This window comes from Pan troglodytes, chromosome 17 (genome assembly GCF_028858775.2).
Source record: "Pan troglodytes isolate AG18354 chromosome 17, NHGRI_mPanTro3-v2.0_pri, whole genome shotgun sequence".
Lineage (NCBI taxonomy): Eukaryota > Metazoa > Chordata > Mammalia > Primates > Hominidae > Pan > Pan troglodytes.
In genome coordinates this window covers 56693541-56720428 of record NC_072415.2, presented here as the reverse complement: position 1 = coordinate 56720428, position 26888 = coordinate 56693541, and the positions used below count along the sequence as shown (strand labels likewise).

The window sequence follows — 26888 nt, the reverse complement described above, 5'->3', positions numbered from 1 at the left end:
ACTCAGACGTGTGGTTAGGGAGGGCACGGGGCATTGGGGCAGGCATTGACTCAGGGTTATATGGAGGAGGAATTGAGTGAAGGGGGTCTTGTGCACCTGCTTGGGGTGGGGGATTTGGCGGAAGTAGGTGGTCTGGTGGGTCTCATACATTGGTGGATTGTTTTGGGGTAGAGGTCTTACTTTCCTCAGAGGAACGGATTTCTGGCTTACTTCCTATAGCTTTTAGGGGGTAAAGAAGGATGGGTCCCTGCTGCCAATACAGGGCATAATCTATTTCCTCCTGGGAGATGGGACTCTTGTCATTGACATACTCTATTAGAAGTTGACAAATTCAATCCTCATTTGACTGAAACTTTGGCCAGAAAACTGAGGCTGTGAGGATGAGCTCTGTGGTCCAAATGAAACAACAATATTTTGTCATTTGTTGTTTTTTATTAAGTTTAGTCCTTTCACTGTCCCTCCAGTATGTTAACATGAGACCTAAGGGACTACCAGAGGGAATGTTGTTATCATCACTAGCTTTATATCTTTCATTTCCTGTCTTACGTGGGGTGTTTCCCATCCTGGAGGTTTGATGTGAGGCTCAATGCCTCATGTTAGAGATTTCTTGCCTTCTCTTCTCTAGAGGTTTGCTGAGGCTCAGTCCCTCCTTATATTAGAGATTTCTTGCCTTCCCTTCTCTAGGGGCTTGCTGAGGCTCAATCCCTTGTATTAGAGATTTCTTGCTTTCTCTTCTCTAGAGGTTTGCTGAGGCTCAGTCCCTCCTCATATTAGAGATTTCTTGCCTTCCCTTCTCTAGAGGTTTGCTGAGGCTCAGTCCCTCCTCGTATTAGATATTTCTTGCCTTCCCTTCTCTAGAGGCTTAACCCCCCTCTACTGGAGGTCTTTTACTCTCCTTTTGCTTTGTCCTTCTCTGGCTGCTTCCCTCACGGGAATTTAAGTCCCTCTTAGCATCGGTGTGTCGGTATAAGCCCCACAACAGGAATCTGCCATAAGCCATATGAGGTGACCACAGAACTGCAGATCCGGACTCCACGCTTGCTTTGTGCTTAATTGTACATCTCATTCACACACATTCAAGCTCCAAGTTGTCCCAACCACCAAGGAAATACTTTGTTGCCCCCACGACTTTTCTTACCTTGGTTTGTGCACAGAGTTACCTGGTCGCCATGGTGTGTGAGGATCCTTTTCACCTGCGTTGCTGAGAGTCCAGGTTTATTCGTCATGCTGGGGGAGGTCTTGATCCCTCATCCCTGAGGCCACCACAGTGAGGCAGGGGGACGCATCTCCTCATGAGAGATGATCAGGGACCTCTTCCTGGATGAGAAAGGCAATCGCGGATGAGCCCCCAAGTTGTTAGAAACAAGAGCTTGGAGTCACAAGGAAAACAAGCACCCAAATGCCAAATGAAGGATTTCTCAGCAAAGCAAATTTACTTCTGCAGAAGGGTGCTGGTCACACTTCTGGCCGCTGCGAGAGCACACCAAACAAAGGAGGGGAAGGGGTTTTTATCCCTAACACGGTTAATCTCTGGTTCTGTGTCCTTTCCCCATTGGCTGGAGTCAGACCGCACAATCTACACTGACCTGATTGGCTACCATTTAAAATTGAATATGGCTAATCAGGCGGAAAGGGAGAGGCTGTCTGTTACAGTACAAGGCATGTTTGGGCATGTCAGGGTGCGGCAAAGGCGGGAAGGGTAGTTTCGGCAGGGAGAGCTGTCTCAGCAGGAGGGGGAGCTTACAGAATGGGTAGCCAGGAGTAAAGAGGACTCTTTCCAAATAAGGAAGAGATGTGAGTTACAGATTGGGACTGGCAGAAGAAGTTGTTTACAGAGCAGATAGCTTAGGAGAAGGGACAAGGAAGTTGAGCTCAAGAGCAAAGAACAAGGAAGTCAGAAATTAAACCTTTGAAGAGGAACTTACTGTGTCTGACATGCTCATGGATTCCTTAGGTCAGGAATTTGGAAGGGCAGTGTGTGGGTGGCTTGTTTCTTATCCCAAGATCTCTGAGGTCTTAGCTGAGAAGACATATGCTTGAGGTGCACTTGGCTAGAAGCTCAGATCACTTGGAGGCATCTTCCCTGATATGTTTGGCAGCTATGCCACCTGATGACTTGGACTTAGCTTGGCTGTTGGCTGGAATACCCATATGTGGCTTCTTCATGTGGTCTAATTTGGGCTTCTTTATAGCATGAGAGCTAGGTTCCAAGAATGAGTGTCCCCGCAGAGCAAGGAAGATGTGTGTGGTATTTTTATGGTTCAGCCTTGGAGCTGTATAGCATCACTTAAACTGTACACTGTTGGTTGACGCTATTACAAAAGGCCATTCAGATTCAAAGGGAAGGTGATAAAGACCCCACTACTCAGTTGGAAGAATGTCAAGTTTACATAAAAAGGAGGACATGATGGGAGATAATGTGGTTATATTTGGAAAATAGAATCTACATTATGAAGGGTTGCTGAAAAAGGAAAGGTTTGAATAAAGCCATATTTAATTCATGCCCTTGAGCCATGATCTTTTTTCATTTCATTTGCTCTTAACTTAAAGGCATTCATGGAATCTCTGCAGAATTGGTTTTCTGATTCCCAAATTGTAGACAATGGGGAGAAAATAAACTGCAAAACCTGCATACTTTGCATCCTGCATTCTTTCTCATGGTTATGTTAAAATGACCATTTAGCTAACAAATTTACTTTATGGAAAGTTTGATATGCTTTTGGCTGCTGTTCTGTCATAAAATTGACTTACCTAAGAACTGTCAATGTTAATACAAATTAGATTTTTATTAGCATATGCACAATTTTTTGTTGCTGTTAAGTTCCTGGAGTCTGGTTATAGTATATAGCAATGACACAGATCCATTTTTCTATAGATACTGGGTGGTTATTTGAGATTATAATCTGGATTGAAAATTTGACAGCAAATATAGGTAAAGTCAAAGATATGTCAGAAAAATAAAAGGCACACCAAGAATATGTCTATTATGACACAGACTACTAACATTAAGCTGCCAGTTCTATAAATTGTACATATATATTGCGTATGTGCAACATGTAAGTACAATTTGATATAAAAGTACATGTTGAACATACATGTACAACATGACTATGGAACCATTCTCTTTTCAAATGTTAAGGTTCATGGTTTTTGGAAACTTTTCAGGGTAGGTTGACTCCAGTCATTCAGACAGAGCCTCAAATACTGGCATTTATATTCGTGAATTCACAGAGGGTCTTGTGCCCAACTTTACAGGTGTAGATACCTGCTGCTTGTGGCACGCTAAGAGTGGATTGGTCTTTAGGGAGATTTAGGTTTATCAGGGTCTTTAGGGAGATTTCAGGTTTATCAGAAAAAAGCAGGAAACACAACTGTTGGGGAGATAATTTCCTTTATCTACCCCCTCCATTCTTTTTGCTGTTCTCATATTTCCTCCCTGTGTTAGAAATCCTGCCTTTCAATGCCATCACTTTAGCTGTCAACAGTCTTTTGAAGGAAATTACAAGAAGAAAATACAGCATACTGTTTTACATTTACGCTTATTTACTGTATGATTTTCATTCCCAGAGATCCAGTTTTAAATTTATGTTTTTAAATAATCCTGGTGATTTTGTTTTACATTTCTTGTAATGCATGTCTGCTGTCAGCAAGTTCTTATATCTTCTGTTTATCTGAAAAGTTATTCTTCCACTCTGCTTTTGAAGGGTATTGAATTTTCAGTTGAGTTTGTTCTTTCACCACTTTAAAGATACCTTCTGGCCTATATTGCTTCGGATGAGAAGTTGGCCTTGATTTGCATTGTTCCCTTGTTTCTTTTTTCTCTCGTTGCTTTCAAGATTAATCAAACATAATCAATAGTATGACTATGATGTGACTAGGTAGTTTTCTTTGTATTATTTTACATGGAGTTTGATTTGTAAATCCTTTTTTCCCCTCCATCAAAGGTAGAATTATTGATTCATTATTTCTGCAAGTAGTTTTCTTTTTTAATGTCTCATTTTGCACTCTCTTCTTTTAGTTCTCCATTTGTACTTACTTTAGACCTTTTGAGGTTTCTGGCTGAAGAGACTGGATGCTCATGTCATTAATTAATTAAGATTAAAATGCAGCATGTTTACTTGTAATCTCAAAATACACGTTATTACATTTGGCAGTTAAGAGGTCATTGGTGACCTTAGCCACAGATAGTGAAAAGTGGAGTCCAAACAAGAAAAAAAGGGTTGAGGAGTGAATAGGAACTGGAGAAATGGAGAGGCTTATGTTTCTGTGTTTGATGCTCCATAATTATGTTTATAATCCAAAGTGTCATTTTACTTTTTGGCCTTCATCTTAAACGGCATCTCCCTCTTCCCTCCTTTTTAAAGCGTTCTGAAAAAATATGAACCATTTTGTGACATGATTTCTAGGAGAATAATTGCTATAATAAACTGTGCTTATAGAAAAGAATATTTTAGCTAGGGAATTAATATTTTTCTGACTTGATGTGACTTGTGGTTGAACCGCTATGACATTGGATATCCAACTGGCATCTTTTTTATCTTCATGTAGCAGGAAAACTGGACAGTGTTATATACAAGGACCATTTGCCTTTTTTTTTTTTTGGAAGACTATCGCTGTAGTGCAGTGGTGCGATCTCAGCGCACTGCAACCTCCACCTCCCAGGTTCAAGCGATTCTTCTGCCTCAGCCTCTGGAGTAGCTGGGATTACAGGCACATGCCACCATGACTGGCTAATTTTTGTGTTTTTAGTAGAGATGGGGTTTCACCATGTTGGCCAGGCTGGTCTTGAACACTTGACCTCAAGTGATCCACCTGTCTTGGCCTCCCAGAGTGCTGGGATTACAAGTGTGAGCCACTGTGCCCAGCCTCATTTTGCCTTTACTTGGGTGATGTTGCAATTGTTAGGAAGCAAAAGACTTGAGGCCTCTATATATATTAACTTTTTTGTTTGTTTTAATGGACACTAGAACATTATTGAATAATTCATTATTAACCTATTGCAGGTTTTTGTGAAGTCATAAATACATTTCAGGTAATAATATACATAAGGGTGACTTCATTAAGCAATATTTTTTAACTGGGAAGACTTTCATATGCAAATTAGGTATCTTCAAAACTTAAAAGTTTTGACATTCAAAATTTTCTTATGTGAGTGTTTTGTGTAATTAAATACAGAGCACCAAAAGCAAAATACAACAAAGAAAAATAAACAAAAAGCATTTAATTCTTGAATACAGTTCTCCTGGGGAGCATTTTGACTTCCTTTCATTAGATAATATTATAGTTAAGAATGAAATGTAATATTGAAGGGTTTTGTTATATTTTTACTGTGCATTAGTATTTTTTTTTTTTTTTTTTTGAGATGGAGTTTCACTCTTGTTGCCCAGGCTGGAGTGCAATGGTGCAATCTTGGCTCACTGCAACCTCCACCTTCTGGGTTCAAGTGATTCTCCTGCCTCCGCCTCCCATGTAGCTGGCATTACAGGCATGCACCACCATGCCCAGCTAATTTTATATTTTTAGTAGAGATGGGGTTTCTCCATGTTGGTCAGGCTGGTCTCGAACTTGCAACCTCAGGTGATCCACCCACCTTGGCTTCCCAAAGTGCTGGGATTACAGGCGTGAGCCACTGCACCCAGCCTGCATTAGTATTTTAGAATAAAGAATGGTTACGTACTTAACGTTAAAGAAACCCCTTTGTAGTGACTTTACTCATGATTCCAAGATGAATGCAGTTTAGTACTTCCTGATTTTGGAGTATTTTAACCATAATGTTTCAGAATTTGGCAGGTACTTTATAAAAAATGCCTGGTTATTGCAGGTGGTTGTAGTGTTGGATTTGTTATTGAAATATTATCTTTCTTTTTTTTTTTCTTCCCAGTTCAAAGCAGTATTCAGCGATTTCAAGAGAAGTTTTTTATTTTTGCTTTGACACCTCAACAAGTTAGAGAGATATGCATATCCAGGTAAGAGGAATATTTGGAATATATTTCTCATGAATATTGGTTTATTCACCTGTAGGGCTGCCATAACAAAATTTCACAGACTGGACAGCGTAAACAACAGACTTTTGTTTCTCAAAATGCTGGAGGCTTCTGTCCAAGATCAAGGTTTTGGCAGGTTTGATTTCTCCTGAAGCCTTTCTCCTTGGCTTGCACGTCTCAGATGGCCTTTTCTCTGTGCTAGTGCATCCGTGGTGTCTTTCTTTTCTTGTAAAGACACTGTCATATTGGATTAGGGACCTACCCTGTGGCTTTATTTAACCTTAATTTCCTCCTTCAAGGCCTTGTCTCCAAATACAGTCACATTGGGGGTTAGGACTTCAACATATAAATTTTGGGGATACACAATTCAGTCCATAACAGTTGACCTGTTTCTCTCATGAAAGGGTAGTATACTTTGACTAAAGTCAGCCAAATATTTAGTAAATACTGTGTGTTAGAATAAAATTTTTAACCTTTGAATAAAACCTCAATGTCTTTTAGATTACTTTTTGTTATATTTGGCAATAATTTTTTAAATGAAAAATTTATTCCCAGGTTGGGCATGGTGGCTCATGCCTGTAATCCTAGCACTTTGGGAGGTGGCAGTATCACTTGAGCCCAGGAGTTCAGACCAGCCTGGGCAACATGGTGAAACCCTGTCTCTACAAGAAATACAGAAATCAGTGTCACCTACTCAGGAGGCTGAGGTGGGAGAATCACTTGAGCCTGGGAGGTCGAGGCTGCAGTGAGCTGTTGTGATCATGCTGCAGCACTCCAGACTGGGCAACAAAGCGAGACCCCGTCTGAAAAAATATATATATTGGGTAAAGCAATATAAAAAGAATTTATAGTAGCCCAAAGACAGGGTGACCATAAGCTTTATCATTCCAAACTGGGGCATTTTTGAGAGTGAAAGTAAACATTACTAATAATTATTCTGAGATAAGAACATAAACTGAGGTAGTTATGGGTAAAGTGAGCTGTATAGTCATCCTGACCAAAAAATTACCAGATATATGAAAAGTATTGGTAGACCCATTTGTAAAGAGCAGATGAACTAAGAGATGTAAGAAGAAAGAAAAGGAAATCTGTAGCATTTAATTTTCCAATTAAAAATATTTTTAAAAAGGCTGGGCGCGGTGGCTCGTGCTTGTAATCCCAGCACTTTGGGAGGCTCTGGTGGGTGGATTACTTGAGTTCAGGAGTTCGAGACCAGCCTGGCCAACATGGCGAAACCCATCTTTACTAAAAATACAACAAATTAGCCGAGCATGGTGGCGGGTGCCTGTAATCCCTGCTACTCGGAAAGCTGAGGCAGGAGAATCACATTAACCCAGGAGGCAGAGGTTGCAGTGAGCTGAGATCGCACCACTGCACTCCAGCCTGGGCAACAAGAGTGAAACTCTATCTCAAAAGAATATATACATATATGTGTATATATATATATGTGTGTATATATATGTGTGTGTGTATATATGTGTGTATATATATGTGTATATGTGTATATATATGTATGTATATATGTATACACACACACACCTTTAGTGTTAACAAAACATTATTTATATGACTCTTTAAAGTTGCATTCTTAAAAGATTCAGCATGATAAAACTAAGGCTTCTGGGAGGTTAATGATTTTTGGGGGGCTGTAATGTTAAAAGCAGAGCAAGGAATTGAGTAAATTAGAGGTGTTTACTTCCTTTTCAGATATTCATTAGAACACTCTTTGAGATGATAGTAAGAGTTTTTCAAAAATAAGATTGTTGCAGTTAAGTAAGTTTGGGAAATTCTGTACTTAATTACGTAATTTTTTTTTGAGACAGAGTCTCGCTCTGTCATCCAGGCTGGAGTGAGTGCAGTAGCATGATCTTGGCTCACTGCAACCTCCACCTCCCGGTTTCAGGCGATTCTCCTGCCTCAGCCTCTTGAGTAGCTGTGACTACACGCAGGTGCCGCCATACCTGGCTAATTTTTGTGTTTTTAGTAGAGACGGGGTTTCACCACTTTGGCCAGGGTGGTCTTGAACTCCTGGCCTCAAGTGATCCACCTGTCTCGGCCTCCCAAGGTGCTGGGATTACAGGCGTGAGCCACCATGCCCGGCATAAAAACTTTATATTTTGTAGTAATTTTTATTTAGATAAAAATTATAGAAATAATACATATATTCTTTATCCCTGTTTCCTTTAATATTAAATCTTATATCACCGTAGTACAATGATCAAAACCATGAAATCAACATTGGTACAGTACTATTAACTACAGACTTTATTCAGATTTCACCAGTTTTTTGGTCAATAAACGTCTTCTGTTCCTAGATACAATCCCAAATCACATTTAATTGTTGAGTCATCCTACTCTGCTTCCATCTGTTACAGTTTCTTAGTTTTTGTTTGTTTGTTTTTTGTCTTTCACAGCGTGACACTTTGAAGAGTACTGGTCAGGTGTTTTGTAGACTCTTTCTGATTTGGGGGTACGGCTGATGTTTTACCATGATTAGATGGAGGTTGTGCATTTTTGGCAAGAATACCTCAAGTTATGTGCCCTTCTCAGGGTACCATATCAGGCAACATAATATTGATATCTTATTTTTGGTGATGTTAACCTTGATCACTTGGCTGATACTAGCTGCCAGGTATCTGCACTGTAAAGTTACTGTTTGTTCCTTTGTTGATAAATATTTTGCAAAGGTAAGTTTGCAACTAGACACCTAGTATTCTGTTTTTCCTCAAACTTTTGCAGATTAATTTAGTGTTCACTCGTGAATCTTGACTTTAGTGGTTACTTTAGCAAAAAGATTCTTGTGTTCTGTTGTCCTTAATCTTTTTTACATTGAGATTATTTTATTTTTACAAGGAGGAGCTGTCTCCTTTTCTTTTCTTTCTTTCTTTCATTCATTTTGTTTGTTTATTTATTTTTTGAGACAAAGTCTCACTCCGTCGCCCAGGCTGGAGTGCAGTGGCACAATCTCGGCTCACTGTAACCTCTGCCTCCCAGGTTCAAGCGATTCTTCACCATGCCTGGCTAATTTTTGTATTTTTAGTAGAGAAGGGGTTTCACCATGTTGGTCAGGCTGGTCTTGAACTCTTGACCTCAGGTGATCCGCCTGCCTCAGCCTCCCAAAGTGTTGGGATTACAGGTGTGAGCCACCACACCCAGCCTTTTATTTTATTTTATTTTTGAGAGAAGGTCTTGCTCTGTTGCCCAGGCTGGAGTGCAGTGGTGGTGATCATGGCTTGTTGCAGCCTTGACCACCTGGGGTCAAATGATCCTCCCATCTCAGCCCCACAAGAAGCTAGGACTACAGGTGTACAACACCACACCTGGCTAATTTTTATGTTTTTTATAGAGATGGGGTCTCACAGTATTGCCTCTGCTAGTCTCAGACACCTGTGCTCAAGTGATCTTCCCTCCTTTGTCTCCCAAACTATTGGGTTTACAGGTATGGCTTTACAGATGTGAGCCACCATTCCCAGCCCGTTTATTCGTTTATAACAGTGTGGACTCATGGGTGCTCTATGAGTTATATTCCAGTGTTACAGTAATTGATATTGCTCAAATTGTTCTATCTTTGGCTATTAGAAGTTCTTTCAGGTTGGCTCCTATGCCCTTTTGATATACCTCTCTCCCTGAAACCCACTTTGAGCGCTCTTTAATTTCTTGCAACAAAAATGCTGAAGGCTTATCTTGTATTTTCTCTGCTGCAACTGTGGAATTGATCAGTTCTCCAAGGAGCCCTGGTTTCTCTCATTAGGCTTTATTTTGTAACACTACTTTCCAAAAAAAGTGATTTATTTGATCTAGCATATTGTACATTCTGGATTCGGATGATTGCTTCTTGTGTCATTTAACTACTTCTCTCCCCATGTTTCTCAAACTTTGCTGCATATTAGCATCAGCTGGGGAGATTTAGGAAATTCTCATACTCAGGTTTTATCCCACATCAGTTAAATTAGAATCTCAGGATTGAACCCAAACATCAGTGGTTTTTAAAGTTTCCCAGGTTTCTGATATGCAGCCAACTTGAGAACCACAGCTGTGTTTCTAGCTCCCTCCCCTTTGCCTGTAGTGGTAGTAAGATCTAGACTAGACGCTTGAATACATTCTTGTCCAGGTTTTTTTGTTCTTTCTGTTACATCTTGTGAAGATTGAACATTGGATTCAGTTCTCTTTTTGGCTTTAGCGCTGCTCCTTCCATTTGGTACTAGTATATTTTTAACCATGCTCTCAGTTCCTCACACTGACTTCTTGTACCCATTTTAAGGGATCAATCTGGGATTCTCTTCTTGCTACTCTATGATAATATTCATTAATGTGCTTTGTTATTTTTATATGGGTGGCTGCAAAATTACCAACACCTCCCTCTAGACACCTTTTTCAGTGCCTCTCCTTTGACCTACAAGGGCATCAAGGACAACACATTTAAAATTGAGCTTGCCTTCCATCAAACCTGCTTGTCTTTTGTTCTTTTATTCATTCATTTAGCACACATTTATTAACTGTCTACTATGGACCAGACAATATTCCAGGCACCAAAGATGCAAAGTTGAAAAACAGACTGGCCTCAAGGAGATTTTTGCTTAGTATATTTCCTTCTGCATTACTCGTTTCCTTAATGGCATTGGAATCTGCCTTGACAGAGGCCTCTTTGTGATAGGCCACTCTTCATTTACCACATCCTGTCTGTTTGCTGCACTTCATTGATGCTTTTTTTTTTTTTTTTTTTTGAGACGGAGTCTCGCTCTGTCACCCAGGCTGGAGTGCAGTGGCGTGATCTTGGCTCACTGCAAGCTCTGACTCCCGAGTTCACGCCATTCTCCTGCCGCAGCCTCCTGAGTAGCTGGGACTACAGGCACCCACCACCACGCCTGGCTAATTTTTTGTATTTTTAGTAGATACGGGGTTTCACCATGTTAGCCAGGATGGTCTCGATCTCCTGACCTCATGATCCACCCGCCTCGGCCTCCCAAAGTGCTGGGATTATGGGCGTGAGCTACCGCGTCTGGCCCTTCATTGATTCTTTTATGTCATTCTGAATATTTAAAACTCAGCAAGGCAACTCTACCTTTGAGGGAGCTAGTATGGTCTTTAGAGTAATACTAAGTAGAAAGTGAATTCTGAACCAACCACTTAGGTCCGTATGCCCCTAGACAGGTGACTAAACCTCACTTTCTCAGCATGCAAAATTGGAATAATGATCACCACCTCACTGGGTGGTTTGGGAGATTGATGCTATAACTTGCTCTGCCTCTTCTTGTCCTGGTGAGTAGCATGGCCATCTCTTCAGTTGCAGCATTCTAAAACCTGGATACCCTCCTAGAAACTCCCCTTCCCTTATCCTGCCTTCTGACATCTAGTCATTCATCAAGTCTTACCATTTTTTATGTGTGAATATCACTCAGTGATATTTATGTTTAATAGCTTTCAGGCCCTCATTTGAAATTACTATTATTTTTTGAGCCAGGGTCTTGCTCTGTCACCCAGGCTGAAAGTACAGTGCCGCAATCAAGGCTCACTGCAGCCTTTAATGTCCGGGCTCAATTGATCCTCCCACCTTAGCCTTCCGACTAGCTGGGACTATAGGCATGTGCCACCATGCCTGGCTGATTTTTCTATTTTTTGCATAGATGGGGTCTTGCTGTGTTGCCCAACCTGGTCCTGAACTCCACCTACCTCAGCCTTCCTAAATGTTGAGATTACAGGCGTGAGCCACTGCGCCCAGCTTCAAGCCCTTGTTTTTTGCCTCTTCAATTGCAATGGTCTCCTAATTATGAGATCTTTCTATTAGAAAGCTCCTACATATGATCTTTCTAAAGCCCATTCAGTTTTTTCTCTTTGATGCTTTAAACACACTCTAATGGTACCTCATAAAGTCCACACTGCATTGCCTGGCAGTTGTTTTCAACATCTTGCTCTGCTTTTTTTTTTTTTTTATCTTATCTCCTGTTACTCTTTTCTAACAACCTGTACTCTGACTAGGCTTTCCCATTTGTGTTTCCTAGGTTAACTATGGTGTTCACATCTTTGCACCTTTGCCGCCTTTTTTCTCTGTACTCTGCCTGGCAAACTTCTTGAGTCATGTTTCAAGGGCCAGTTCAATTCATACATCCCCTGTGATGCCTTTCCAGATTTGCTTTAATGTGTCATTTGTCTCTCACTGTGCCATGTACTTATTTTCTGTTAAGGCATCATTGCATTTATTTCACTGCTTGCATTTGCAACCTTCTTAATGAAAGCAGCATTCTTCTACTCATTTTTATCACCTCACAACCCATTACAGTACCTAGCATATGGTAAATGCTTCTTTGATATCTGATGGACCAGTATGTAAAACTTCCTAGAACAGTGATTGGCAGAAAATGAATGTCAGAAGATGCCTTGGTCATTACTCATGTTTGTGAAGATATTTAGCACATTGTATTTCCCAGTTTTTGTTAATTTCCCTTGCCAGAATAAAGTGTAACTCCTTAGTGAGCTGTTCAAAACCCTTTATGCCCCCATCCATCTTTCTAGGCTCATGTCTTGTCTTTTCTCTTTCTTCACATCATGTTTCCCATCTAACAAGTTTCTGATCTGTATCTCTGTCCTTTCTTTTTTTCTGGGAATTACTGCACTAGATACCCACAGTTACTCATGTTCCTAGTGGAGCCACTAAGCAGAAGTAGGCAGAACCACTGCTATAAAAACCCTGTTTTCTAGTTAGATTGGACTAATTGTGATAATGACCTTGAACTTTCAAGACAAAAATTTTCCCTTTTTCTGTAGCACTTACTTTTTATAATGTACTGTACCACTTACCATATTTTATTTTAGGTGTTGTATTTCTGTTACCTGCTTAGCATATAAATCCTTTGAAGCAAATACTGTGTTGTATTTGTCTTTGAAGCTCCAGCACCCAGAATATGAAATGTTTCTTGATTTGAATGAGTGGAGTGATATGGGTTGCTCAGAAGAGGTCAGTATTGTCAAGGATATGGGGATGTTTTGAATAGCCATTTGAGAAGGCTGCTCTTGGTAAGGAGAACAGTGGGAGCAGTGGAAACAGTCACAGCAGCCAGCTGCTCCCATGTGTTGAGCACATCTTATATTTAGGCACTTGACATGTGTTGTTAACATGTTTAATTGTCACAGCAACTTGATGAGGTTGGTGCAGTAATTTTCCATCTTTAACAGATGTAGAAACTGAGGCACAGAATGGTTAAGTGATTTGCACAATGTTGTGCAGCTTGGGACTGTAGAACTTAAGGTGGTTGTCACTGCTGTGCTTTACTGCCTTCCAGTGGAGCTCGAGGATTGGGAACGGTGAGAAGACTGGCCCAGTTAGAGCACCATGAGGGCTCAGTGTACTCCAGTCTTCTCAAGAAAGGACTACACTCTAGTGATCTTCTCTCTGACAGAGTCCAAGATTTATGACAATGGCTAAGGGTAATACTTTTTAAAACTGTAATGTGTATACATGTCACCTGAGGATCTTGTTAACATGCAGATTCTAATTCTATAGGTCTAGGATGGGGCCTGAGAGTCTGCATTTCCAACAAGCTCCTAAGGAATAAGTGCTGCTTCCCCGTGGACTCCATGTTGCGTGGCAAGAGTTTGGAGGGTTCAGTATGAAATATATTTTACATGGGACCATTAGATTCTCATCTAGAAATTATAAGAGGTTCTGTATCTTTAATTGGATACATAATTATGAAGTTGCATGGTATGGAGATGCTGAGACTCTAGGCACTAATTCTTTATCCTGGGTCTATATTAGAATCCCCCTAGTAGCCATAAAAACTAATGCTTAGGCTGTACTTGAGATCAATAAGAATATCCAGTGAATAGGTCTTTATAGTAAAAAAAAAGTCTTTGGCCAGGCACAGTGTCTCATGCCTGTAATCCCAACACTTTGGGAGGCCAAGGCGGACGGATCACAAGGTCAGGAGATCAAGACCATCCTGGCTAACACGGTGAAACCCTATCTCTGATAAAAATAAAATTAGCCGGGCGTGGTGGCGGGCGCCTGTAGTCCCAGCTACTCGGGAGGCTGAGGCAGGAGAATGGCGTGAACCCGGGAGGCAGAGCTTGCAGTGAGCCAAGATCGCGCCACTGCACTCCAGCCTGGGCGACAGGGCGAGACTCTGTCTCAAAAAAAAAAAAAAAGAAAAGAAAAGAAAAAGAAAAAAGTCTTCAAGTGATTAGAATGCTCTAAGCAAATAGATTTGCTGATTAAAACTCTTTCCGAACTTAGGCTGCTTCCTTGCATGTTACCAAGTTTGATGTCTATTGAAATAAATTTTGCATCATCAAAGTTCCTGTGCATTGAAAGTACCTTAAAATTGCCATAAAGACGTGGCTAGAAGTTAAGCAAGTCAGGTTTATCATCATTACAGTGATTTCATTAAGGCTTATATTATTGGTAGTATATTGATCACCTTTCAGGGAATAAGAAAAATACAAATAATGCTTTTCCTTTTTTTCCTCCTGGGGAGACTGTTCTGAGAATTCTCATTGTACTTTTTTAACCCATTTTCTTTCTCTTTCCAACAGGGATTTTTTGCCAGGTGGTAGGAGAGATTATACAGTCCAAGTTCAGTTGAGGTGAGTTTGAAATTTTCTGTTACCTTAGTTTTATACTTGCTTACTATGTGCATGTAGTTCTGAATTTTAAAACATATAAGAATGTTTGAGCACACTATTTAAGAATACTTTTTTCTTTTATTAATGCAGACTTTGCCTGGCAGAGACAAGTTGCCCTCAAGAAGATAACTATCCAAATAGTCTATGTATAAAAGTAAATGGGAAGCTATTTCCTTTGCCTGTAAGTTGCTTTTTATTCACCAGATTTGCATATAAGTTTAATATAAACACTGACAAGGCCTAGAAACAGTGCAACAGTGACAGCTGAATACCAGTGAACAGTTTTAGCATCCAGATTAAATACTATTTTCCACTAGGGTAACCCATGGCTTCTTGGATAAATAATAAATGGCTTATTTCAGGTCTGAAGGAGATGGAAAACATAAGCCTGGAATTTTTTTTTTTTTTTTTTTTTTTTTAAAGAGACAAGGTCCTACTATGTTCCCCAGGCTTGATTTGAACTTATAGGCTCAAGCAATCCTCCTACCTCAGCCTCCTAAGTAGTGGGGAATACAGTTGTGCACCACTGTACCTGGCTAGAGCCTGGAGCATCTTACTTAAGAAATCAAGGATGCTGTGAAACACTCTTGGGATCATATCAAACAGCATAGTTGAAGGGGAGGACTTGGGCACTTTCATGTATAGGACAGCATGTGTGGGATGTCTGCATTAGCTGGGCCTGGCCTGTGGATGGCATGGGGAAAAGCAGAGGCTGCTGAGAGTGGCTAACTACAGAGATCAAAAATTCCCAGCTTGGGCCTTGATGATGCATTCACTTGTGGTGGGTGGGTGCAATAATAGTTGGTTGACAACACATTTAAGCAGTGAGAGAGTATATGGGCTTCAGCACCTAGGATGTATACAATGTAAATGCATGCAGCCTGTCTCTGGCCTAATAGATGGCTTTTGACTCTTCAAATCCTGATAGTCAAGTCTTAATAAAATAAAATAATAAATGTAGAACTGGACTATGTATTGGTTTCCATTTTGGATACATTACTAAATTGGTACCATTCTGTAAGAAGGCCAGCAAAGCCATAATCAAAAAAATAGTACAACATGGCACGTTTGTCAAGCACTACAAAGTTGGAGGTGTATTTACTGTAACTGAATCACTAAGAGAGCAGTGACTCCCTGACTAGGCCCAGTTGTGATTTCACCAGAGCTGACACTCTTCGCAACTATTGAGGAAATGGGGAAGCTGTGTAATATCCCTGCTGAACACGAGACTGGGCTCTGGACTAAATATATGAGCAGTACTCACGAGTAGCCAAGCAAGTCAGACAATATGATCTAGGACTCTGGGCTCTCCAGAGCCAAGTGCTAAGAATTGGGCCCCAAAGTGAAGAAATTCCATGACTGAGACTGACCCTGGTCTTGTGGACAGAGGGATCTGACTTCTCTTGGTTGTCAGGAGTCTCATTTGTCGCATACACAGCCTGTGGACTTAGAGACCTGAGAAATACTTGTTTTGTGAACCTTTAAAGGGCTTGAGCAACACTGCATCACTGACGTGACTCTTTTTGAAAGATGCATCTGAGACTGAAATCCATTGAGACAGTCCTGGGAGTGAAGGGGAATTGCAGAGGCTGAGTAGGTATGGTCAGGGGGGATTGCTTACATGGCCTATACATGTTTCCCCAGGTGGGACATTTAGTTTGTCAGGTTTCCGGCTACTAGCAACAAGATTCTCAGGAGCTATCCTTTTTTTCCCACTCCCCTCCCATCCCCACCCAAGATAGAGTCTTGCTGTGTCACCCAGGCTGGAGTGCAGTGGCGTGATCTCGGCTCACTGCAACCTCTGCCTCCTGGGTTCAGGCAGTTCTCCAGCCTCAGCCTTCTGAGTAGCTGGGATTACAGGTGCCTGCCACCACACCTGGCTGGTTTTTGTAATTTTAGTAGGGACAGGGTTTCACCATGTGGGCAGGCTGGTCTCGAACTCCTGACCTCGTGATCCACCTGCCTTTGCCTCCCAAAGTGCTGGGATTACAGGCGTGAGCCACCACGCCTGGCCTATCTTTTATTTGGCTAGTTTGCACAAAGATCTGAACCAAGGGAAGAAGCAGCCCTACTTGGAGCTGAAAGATACCAATGGGTAACTGCATGTGTGACAAAGAAAGCCTGGCAAAACAGATTAAAACACAACCCTGTGCACCTGTCCCATGGCCTTTTCATAACCATTTTTCTTTGCCCTAGATGTGCTAAGATTTCATTTTTTCCTTTTTTTTTTTATTTAAAAAAAAAAAAAGGGCTCTCAGGTCTGTTGCCCAGGCTGGAGTGCATTAGTGTAGTCTCGGCTCACTCTGCAGTCTTAGCCTCCTAGAGGCTCAAGCAATTCTCCCATCTCACTCTCCTTAGTAGCTGGGACTACAGGCATGCACCGCTATGGCTGGCTAATTTTTGTATTTTTTGTAGAGACAGGGCTTCGCCGTGTTGCCCAGGCTGGTCTTGAACTCCTGGGCTCAAGTGATCCACCTATGTTGGCCTCCCAAGGTGTTGGGATTACAGGTGTGAGCCACTGCGTCTGGCTGCTAAGATTTCTTTGACCTTTGACTCTCATTGCTATTTGCCCCTCCCATTATCTGTGATGAAAGATAAGACTATGGAGGGCTTCTTGGTGTCTGTGGACTCACCTTGAAGGCTTATCCTGTATCATCGTGTGACTGTGCCAGTGATGGGAGCTGCATTTGAAATGTGTGAGGTTGTGCCTAAACTCTGTGGCATTGCTATGGAAAATATGGTGGCTACAGATGTGTAAACATAGACGTTACCAGAATTTCCAAATGGACCAGTCAGTGTCACATTTTGGGATGATACCTTCCTGTAGGAGGTCTACAGTACCACTGAGGATGGCTTGGAGTTTGTTACTCTTCCAGTTCTTTTGAGGGAGAAGAATTTAGGCAGTTGAGTACTTCCTCTGGGGCATTTTTACTTAGTTACTGCTGATTTCTGTCCCAAAGCACCCACTAACCCCTGATTACTTGTATTAGACTATTTGTGAACATATTGACTACTACATAAAGCACCCTTTGTCTGATGAGTCTGGCATCCCTGGAGCCAGGGGCCTGCAGCAGCTCCATGGGCAGTTGTGAAGGAGGAGAAGAAATAGAGCATTGAGAGAAAGGCAAAGACATATTTTCAAAAATAGAAGGCAATGGGGAGGATTTGCCTGACCCTTATAGGGCCATCCCAAAGAAAATCAAATGCCTGCCTTTCCCAAAGAGTCTTTTTACCCTAGCTCCGTAAAGTCCTATAGAACAGCTGACAGAAATTCACATGCGCATCTGATGGAAAACATCTTAAACCACCACTTGATCCACAGTTGCTATTGATTGGGATAATGAAATGTGGAGTCTTTTTTAATGTAAAACAAGATTCTGCAATTTTTAAGAATTACGTGAGTATGCTGCAGCCTCAGAAGAAGAAAGCTGCTGTGGCCCTATAGGAGTTATATTGAGCTCTTGCCACCATGGAGAGCCTCAGGGACTTTGTTCCAGTTTTAAGAAGATCAACAAGCCACAAAAGAAATTTGATAGGTGGTCCTTGCCCGTGATCCTGGTGTATTGAACCATGAATCCTGGAGGGAAAAGCTTGACACAGTCATGAATTGCCCATTAGAGCTCTGAATATGGTGGCATTTGTCTGTGTCCTGGAGGAAGTCCTTATGTGTATGATCTTACTGTAATACCCAGTCTTTATGGACCCATGGCAGTTGACCACTATACTTCATGTACAAAGTAAACATAGGAATGGGAAATGGTATTACTTTGAAAATGGCAACGTGTCCCTAGACTGTTAAGGATCAAATAGTGATGCAAGCAGCATATGTGCTTTTTAACCTACATCAAGACGCTGAGTTTTACAAAACACCTTCATGCATTCATTTTCCAGGTTCCCTTGGTGCAAGGAAGACAGCAGCTCATAGTAGGGCTTGTGGGATGGTGACATGCAGTGTGGACAGACAAGAACCTGCTGCAGAGACCATCTCCCATCTTTGACTCCAAGGGCTGCCAGTGTACAGACTGACAGCCAGATGAGAACATTCCATGTTTTTAATGGGCAGAAGAAAGAAAAAGGCCCTCTTTGTTTAGGGAGTTATTTTAAGAAGCTGGATTATTTTTCTTCTAAACAATTTGTGAGAAATATCTATAAATCTTGTGTAGCTCTAAGGTTGAAGAAAGGAAGAAGGGTTGACAAGAATATTTCTTTGAAAGATCCCAAAGAGTAGAGAGGATATGTGCTGTAATTCAGCTGGCAGCAATCTCCAAGTAGTTCCTTTGGTGCAGCCAGAAGACTTAGCAGTACTGGCCCCCTTCTCCTTATAAATTGTATTTCTGAGCTCATGGATTTATGTTCCCTGATGTTGTGTGTTAGTTACCCTGATGGCCTGTCTCATAGTAAATCAGGACTGACATAAACTCAACATTTCTTCTTTTAAAACACATACTTGTGTGCACACTCACCCCAATTTGAAGAGGCACCTCCTTACCTGAGAAGGGATAATTTTGACATCTGAAAGAGTAATGATTATAGTAGACTCAAAACTATCAAATATGTAAGTGTGTTTATAATAATTATACTAAAGCCGCTGGAGGTTGCACTAACTCACTGCTGCTCTGAAGATTGATGAAGGAAGAGAATCATTTATTTCAAGGTGACCAGCTGTTGATGTGGTCAAGCTCTTTATGGAAACATTTCGGCTAATACAATCAAAAGGGTAATAGAATTAGAAAATCATCATTCCATAATTCATAATCATATAATGGGTCTAGGTAACTATCATCAATGGATGCCGAAGCTTGACGGGGAACTTCATGGTGGAGGGATCAGGCTGACATCCCCTGAACTCCTGATCAGTCTTGACACCACTGAAAACAGGGCAAACCACCTTCTGTGCCTTATGATGTAGCACCATATGAAGTATGCAACATTTTCTGTGAAGTTTTTTGTTTCTAAAATTTTTACCCCAAGTTTAATCAAGCTTATACAACTAATGACTGGCTTTAAAAATATATGGGAGGTAGAGCAACAAACCTTATACTTCGAGGAAGCAATATACCTAATCTAGAATGCGAAGTCATTCTTCAGGTCAAAAGTCCTGGTTTCTCCAGTAGAACAACAGCATTGGGGAAAAAGTGTGTGTGTTTGGAGATGGCAGGGGTTATGTTTATAGAACAAAGGAGACTTCAGAGACCTAACTAAGTGCGGTGTGGGGCTCTAGTTTTGAATTCTGATTCAAGCTGTAAAAGGACATCTATACTAAACTACATCTGGAGAAAATAGAAAATGTATCTGAGATTTGCTTTAAAATAATCTAGAGTGGGAGTTGGGTAGAGTAGGTAAAGATTGTTCATGGGTAAGTACATTACTGAACTGGTAGATATATACATATTATACTTTTTTCTCTATTTTTGTATATGTTTAAAATTTTCAACAATAAAAGGATAACAGGAAAAGAAATTTTGAGGCACTTGGGAAATCTGAATCGAAAGACAAGGTGTTAGGTGATTTTTTAAAATTGTGGTTATTTTTGTGGGGTTGTAATGCTGTGGGTTTTTAAAGTCTTATTAGAGATGCATGTTAAATATCTGGGTTAAATGGCATGTCTAGAATTTGAGTTTAAATAAGGACAAAAAGAAATGTGTATTTTTGTGGTGTGTGTGTTTTAGGGCAGATTGGCTTTGGGGCCAAAAGCATTTGAAACAAGAATGGCAACATGTTGGTAATTATTGAACCTGGTTGGTGGGTCCCTGCTATTTGTTCCTTTCTTGTGTATGTTTGAAATTTCCGTAATTTAAAGTTAAAAAGTAAATCTTTGTTAGAAGTATTCAAGTAGTAGTGGTAATTAGAAAATTTGGAGGAAAATGTTAAAGTACAATAATTGTGGACAACTTTTGTCACAGTTGCAAGTAGGGTAGGGTGTCATCAGAGCATGAAACATAAAAAATTCTTTGAGTGTGTCACAGTACTACCACAAAGTGTTCCGCTGGTGCTGTCCAGTGGCCTTTGCTTAGAAAGCTCGCATATTTGCCCCACTGGTTCCCTGTCACATGAACTTGACTTTATTTTTGCTTTAAATATGGAAAATTGTTAGAAATATGTGTGAAGGCTAAACTTTATATTTTATAAAATTCTAACTATTAATATATTATCAATAACCAGGAAATTGATGGTTGGGTAGGGGTGGTGCTGATGGTTACAGGTAGAATACAAGTTATCAGATAACTCAGAATTACCAGTAAAGTCACACTACTCAAATGGGATACAGAATAGATTGAAAACACTTTATGCTGAGTGAGACTAACATGATTCTGAGTTTGCTGACACTTCATTCTTACATGAGTGTTACTCTCCCTGCTTCTGTTGCCCTTTTCTACTGTGTCAGACAGTGTTATGTCTTAAATTCTAATTTCCAGAGTGCACATTTTAGTTCATGAGTTATTTCTATCCTTCTGACAGACCCTGTAACATTATTTTTATTTGGTTAACCTACCAGTGGACATACCAGCAGACAGAATTATCTTCCAGGCCCAAAACAGGCAAAACAAAAGTTTTGTTCAAAATTACCTAGATACTGGTGTTGATACTCCTTGTGCTTGATGCTCATTGAATCAGCTCCTTGAGTCTTTATGAGAGGACTTTTCTTAGGAGTTGTTTTTTTTTTTTTCTGAGCAACTTTTTTTTTTTTTTTCACTTGAGCAACTTAAGATGGGCATAACCTTCCTACTCTGTCTCTCTCACACACACACACACACACACTGTCTCTCTCTTTCATTTCCATATTATAATGCAAGTTATTGAAGTTCTTCTCTTTGTCTTTTATTCCCCTGCTCAAACGTTTTTAATGATTTTCAGAATTTTGTTGCAAGTTATAGATTACACGTTATCATGTGGACTACCATTTAATAATTACTGTCCTGCCTCTTGTGAGACAGTGAAGGGTGTTCCCAAGTTGTGGTAGACAGGGTGTGTTCCTCTTTGCTTGTGATACTACCAGTACTAGTTTTCATTGGTCCTAAGGTGCATATTTTAGCATTGCCGAAATCCAGAAGTGTCTTAAAATTGCTGGTGACCAGGTGTCAGCTGTGACGTATTATCATTGCCTGCACCTGTGCAACTTTGATGTTATTGCCATGGCGTGACTGGTTAGCTGTACTCCCTGGCTTTTCAGTTAATAAATAATTTAAGGACATTTTGAGAAAGAAGCATGAATCCTGGCTGTTGTCTGAAAACTTTTCATTGATGGATTCTCATAAGATCCAGATTGTATCCCCATTAACACATCCAGTTAATGGTGTCAGTGACTTGCAGAGAAATCTGAGACATTAGTGGAATGAAATACAGTTTTAAAAGATACTTTTCTCTCTAAAATTCCTGCTTGCACATAGGAGAGTGTCATGTGGAAAAATGTATGCATTAATGACTGAGTGAAAAGTGATTCAGAAGTTTCTTCTGTACAAAAGGGAATATGTTAATTCATTTTGCTTCCATTTCTTTGCCATATATACATAGTATTTTCTCTTTCTCAATAGTACATAATTAAATTACATCACTGACATCCTAGCATCAGTGAAATATGGTATCTGCTTTTCAATATGTAGATTTTTTGCAGCTAAGACATTTTAATTTTCTAAAAAATACATTATTTTGGCTCTGAAAAATCAGAGTGAAGTCTTGCGGTAATTGGGAATTGGATATACTGCGAATCAGAAATGAGTATACTTGCTATTTAAAACAAACAGTTGGCCGGGCACTGTGGCTCACGCCTGTAATCCCAGCACTTTGGAAGGCCGAGGCAGGCTGATCACGAGGTCAGGAGATCAAGACCATCCTGGCCAACACAGTGAAACCCTGTCTCTACTAAAAATACAAAAAAATTAGCCGGATGTTGTGGCAGGCGCCTGTAGTGCCAGTTACTCAGGAGGCTGAGACAGGAGACTGGCGTGAACCCGAGAGGCGGAGCTTGCAGTGAGCCAAGTTCGCGCCACTGTACTCCAGCCTGGGCGACAGAGCCAGACTCCGTCTCAAAAAAAAAAAAATACGGTTGATGACTACATAAAAGTAGATTAAAGCATAAATAGCAGTATTTTGATAGCCATCAGGCTCATTTAATGACAACTGAAATGTTGATTATCCTTATTTGTTAACTTAACCTGGTTTAAAAGATTACCATTTCTGTTCCACCCAGAGAAAAGGCAGTGGAAAATATTTTTATCACTCACCAGATTTTAAAAATGAAATTCATTAGTTTGTTCTTTCTTTCCCCTCACTTCCCAGTTTGGTTTTTTTCTTTCCCACCCCCAATATGTGCATGTATTTTGAATGGGGACTGCTAAGGATGAATCGTTATGAAAAGTTGTGACTTTATCTGTAAAGCTTGGTGTCCTATAAAAAAGGAAAACCATTCATAGCCAATGTGGCAAGATGTCAGCATCTTTAATTTTAATGTTGGAACATGGATTTTTTTCCTACCTTTCTGGACTTGTGAAATATTTTGTAACTTTTTTTCAAAGGTTATTTTCCTATTTTGGGTTGATAATGATCATAAGGGCTATATGATTTTTAGGCTAAAATAAAAATAGTGTAACTGAAATTGGGCAGGATCCTGTATCTGTCTTGGAGAAAATGTTTAATCTTCCTGCAGATGATTTGAAATAATTTTTCTTTCTTACGGTTATAGGGCTATGCACCACCGCCTAAAAATGGGATTGAACAGAAGCGCCCTGGACGCCCCTTGAATATTACATCTTTAGTTAGGTTATCTTCAGCTGTGCCAAACCAAATTTCCATTTCTTGGGCATCAGAAATTGGGAAGGTAAAAGCTCTCCGTTTTGGGTAGCAGGACAGTGACCCCACTGAGGGTTGACTTTCTGTGTTTTTTCTTAAGCTGTTGGCTTCAGCTCTTTCTGTTTTTGGATTGTAATCTCTAAAAAGCAGTAATTTTCAGTTCAGAGGTGGCAGTGTGGAGATTCTTAAAGTTAAAAACTTTAACTCTGAGCTTTCCTGAATATCATCTCTTTATTTTCCTGGAAAGGAAATATGCATATTTATATTTCTTAAGGTAATGGTTTAACCACAATTGTATGTATGTTTGTGTTTAGTATTTTAATAAACTAGAAGCTTTGGATGATAAATATTTATGAAGAGGAACAAAGAAAGTTTTATCCGTTTGGGGGAGAAATAGTTAAATGTACACATGTTGTGATTAGAAATAATCTGTTCTAGCCTTTCTATAAACAACTGATATTTCAGATAACCTGTAAGCATTTGTATAAAAATATTTACTTAGAATTATAATATTTTCTCTATACCTTCAAGTTGATGAACTTGACTTTCTGCTGATTTTTGGTCTTATAATAAATTATGTCAATTTTGAGATACCAGTTAATACAACAAGGAATTTACATTTTAGAATTACTTGTTTATATAACTGAAATAATGAATGGAAAGGAGATTTCAGTTAATTTCTGACCATCAGCTTCAGTGTTAATATTACATGAAGCATCAGTTTCAGTGTTCTTATTACATGTTCCTAAACAGAATAATATTCCTGTTTTATGGATGGAGAAATTGAGGCATTATTTATAGCAGGAATTTTTTGTTTTACCACCAAGGTAATTGCAGAGCTGGGAGTAACTTTACAGACATTGGAATAAATGATTGTAGACATTGAAAACTTTTGCCATGTAATGGGGATAATACTCTTCCTTATAATTAAAATGATTAATTGACCTAGAATTTACACCATAAGTTGGGTATTTAGATATTTAAAAGAACATTAAAAAATATTTAAAATACTTGGTTTGGCAGCTATTAAAAGTATGATGTTTATTGTAGAATCAATTGAATGAATATATTTAATAAAATGGGAAGATAGGTTTTTTTTTTTAACATTTATGTGAAATTATATTTTGTCTGTTCATAGCTCTATAAATAGCTAATGAAGGTTCCTTTGTGCCAGATCTAACAGGTATGGGATTGGACGCTGTTGTTTTCTGGCTTGACTTTTTAATTTTTATCATTTCTTCATGTGTCTTACATACTATAGTAGCTGCCGCTTGTCAATAAAATACCCATTTGGGGTACAGGAGTTAATTTATCAAAGCTTTCCTCAGAAGAAAGCTGATACCTGGTTCATTTGCGTGATTTACTCAAAGGCCATGTAGTAGCAGGTGGTTTCTTCTGCCAGAATTAGAACTTTGGAACTCTGGATTTGCAGTGTTAATTCAGACCACTGGCCTTTGGAATTTGTTTCTGCAGTGGAATTCCTCTTTTAAGTGAAAATATGAGAGCCTCATTACATAAAGTCGATAAAAGCAGAATGATTTTGGTTAGCAAGATTCTGGTTAGTCATAGGAGGGTACATTTTCAGGGTGGCCCCTAAGGTACCAGTTTTGCTAAATAAGAACCATAGTTTGGAAACCATTGATCTAACCTATATTCCCATACCAGCGAATGTTTTAAAGTGATAAATGATCAAGAAATACCTTTAAAATGATTGAGCTTTTATTTTCACTGAAGTAGCTTGGTGAATTTTGTCCCCTTCGCAGTGATTGACCATTCCATGGAAGTTATTTTGAATGTTATTTTTAGAAACCAGAGTTTCTTAAATAAGTATTTCATGTAAACAAAGAGAATATTATCTCTCATCTTTAATGCAGGTTTTTGTTTGTTTGTTTGTTTGTAGAATTACTCTATGTCTGTATATCTTGTACGGCAGCTTACATCAGCCATGTTATTACAGAGATTAAAAATGAAAGGTATTAGAAACCCTGATCATTCCAGAGCACTAAGTAAGTAATGTTTAATAAGACCAAGCATTTAAAAAAAAAAAATGATTGAGCATATGAGATGCTTTAATGCTTTAAATATTGCTCACATCAATATATTAGTATATATTTGTTAGCTTGTGTATATACTAATTTATATACATTACTGGTGAGTAAAATTGTAGACACATTACCACATAGTAGTTTTTAATTATCAAAGGAAGTATAAATATTTTTATCTTTTCTGTTTACAAATTTAATAATTGTTGGAAATAAACAATAGTGCATAATAAAAACTGTGATGAATGTGTGTTGGAAAAGCTTTGATGCTTAGGGTACTGCTGCATTCCAGCTTCCTCTCCTAATTGTTGTTTTGTTCTTAAGTCTTACATAGCTTTCTATTTTGAAAGTCTTGCTTACCAGCAGTTTTACTTTTAAAAATAAATTTTAAGAATTTAAACAAAGAAATTTGCATGTTCATAATTCTTTAACTTATATTGGGAGTGTGATCGTGTTGTCAATACATTAATATCTAACATTTTGTTTTAAGATGCTATATATTTCTATAATTCCATTTCTTTGTCACCCTTAATTTTTTTTAAATTTTATTTTTTTTCTCTTCTTTTTAAAGTTAAAGAAAAACTTACTGCAGATCCTGATAGTGAAATTGCTACAACTAGCCTTCGGGTATCCTTGATGTGCCCTGTAAGTAAAGCAACAAAACATTTTGGGGAATTTGACTTTTTATAAATGATTAACTTTCCTATAAAAGTAAGTGTGGGAATGAATGATATATTATGAAGAATTCTGAACTTTTGTCTTTTCCCATTAAGGAATCTTCATGATTAAGTCACAATTCTTTGTATTATTTGGGCATGCAAAGAATACAAAGAAGAGGGAAGATAGCTTTAGGCTCAGAATAATCTGTTGTAATTAATGTTGTAGATAATATACAGCTAGTAATAAAAATATATTAAGAGCTGACTCCTTTTATCAGAATATAAATGATACTGAAAAATAGCAATAAAGTGACTAGGGCCTGATAAATGCTGATTGATGGTCTTAGTTTAGTGAGTTAGGATGTGTAGGATGTCTTTGTAATGTTCTTTTAAATTGCACAATAATTTTTCTTTTATATCTCCTTACATAGAAAGTATGAGGGAGAAATCAGTCAGCAACTCTCACATCCTCCTGTGTACTTGCCACTGAGCTAATTGTGGGAGAAAATATTGAGGCTTGCTTAGAATGTTAATAATTGAGTTTGAAAAATAAAACCAACTCCCATAAAAATGGTGCAGACTTCACTTACAGTTAGGCTGTTTTACTACCAAGAGGAGATGGGAGGGTCAGGAGCAGTGAATGAATTGGAGGGGAACCCTTTCCGGTTAAGAAGAACTTAATGAGAAAAAGTCATGGAATCAGGAATTTATAATGTAGTTTTGTGGGCATTTGATGACTACCTACCATTTTGAGAAATGTGCAGTTTTTTAAATGGGGAGAAATTGTGTCAGAAAAG

General features: G+C 39.2%; 1 protein-coding gene across 18 annotated transcripts in view; it reads left to right on the top strand.

The window, feature by feature from the left end:
• The window catches only part of PIAS2 (protein inhibitor of activated STAT 2), a 128293-nt gene that overhangs the window by 47473 nt on the left and 53932 nt on the right, over window positions 1–26888 (top strand). For all 18 annotated transcript variants that reach the window (XR_010152075.1, XR_010152070.1, XR_010152071.1 and 15 more), the window contains 6 exons: window positions 5882–5966; window positions 14514–14564; window positions 14694–14784; window positions 23284–23418; window positions 25291–25396; window positions 26004–26077. Coding sequence is in view for 11 of the 18 variants with exons in the window: in XM_054672188.2 (XP_054528163.1) it covers window positions 5882–5966; window positions 14514–14564; window positions 14694–14784; window positions 23284–23418; window positions 25291–25396; window positions 26004–26077 (542 nt within the window). In the remaining 7 variants the exon portion in view is untranslated. The remainder of the gene's footprint in view (window positions 1–5881; window positions 5967–14513; window positions 14565–14693; window positions 14785–23283; window positions 23419–25290; window positions 25397–26003; window positions 26078–26888) is intronic.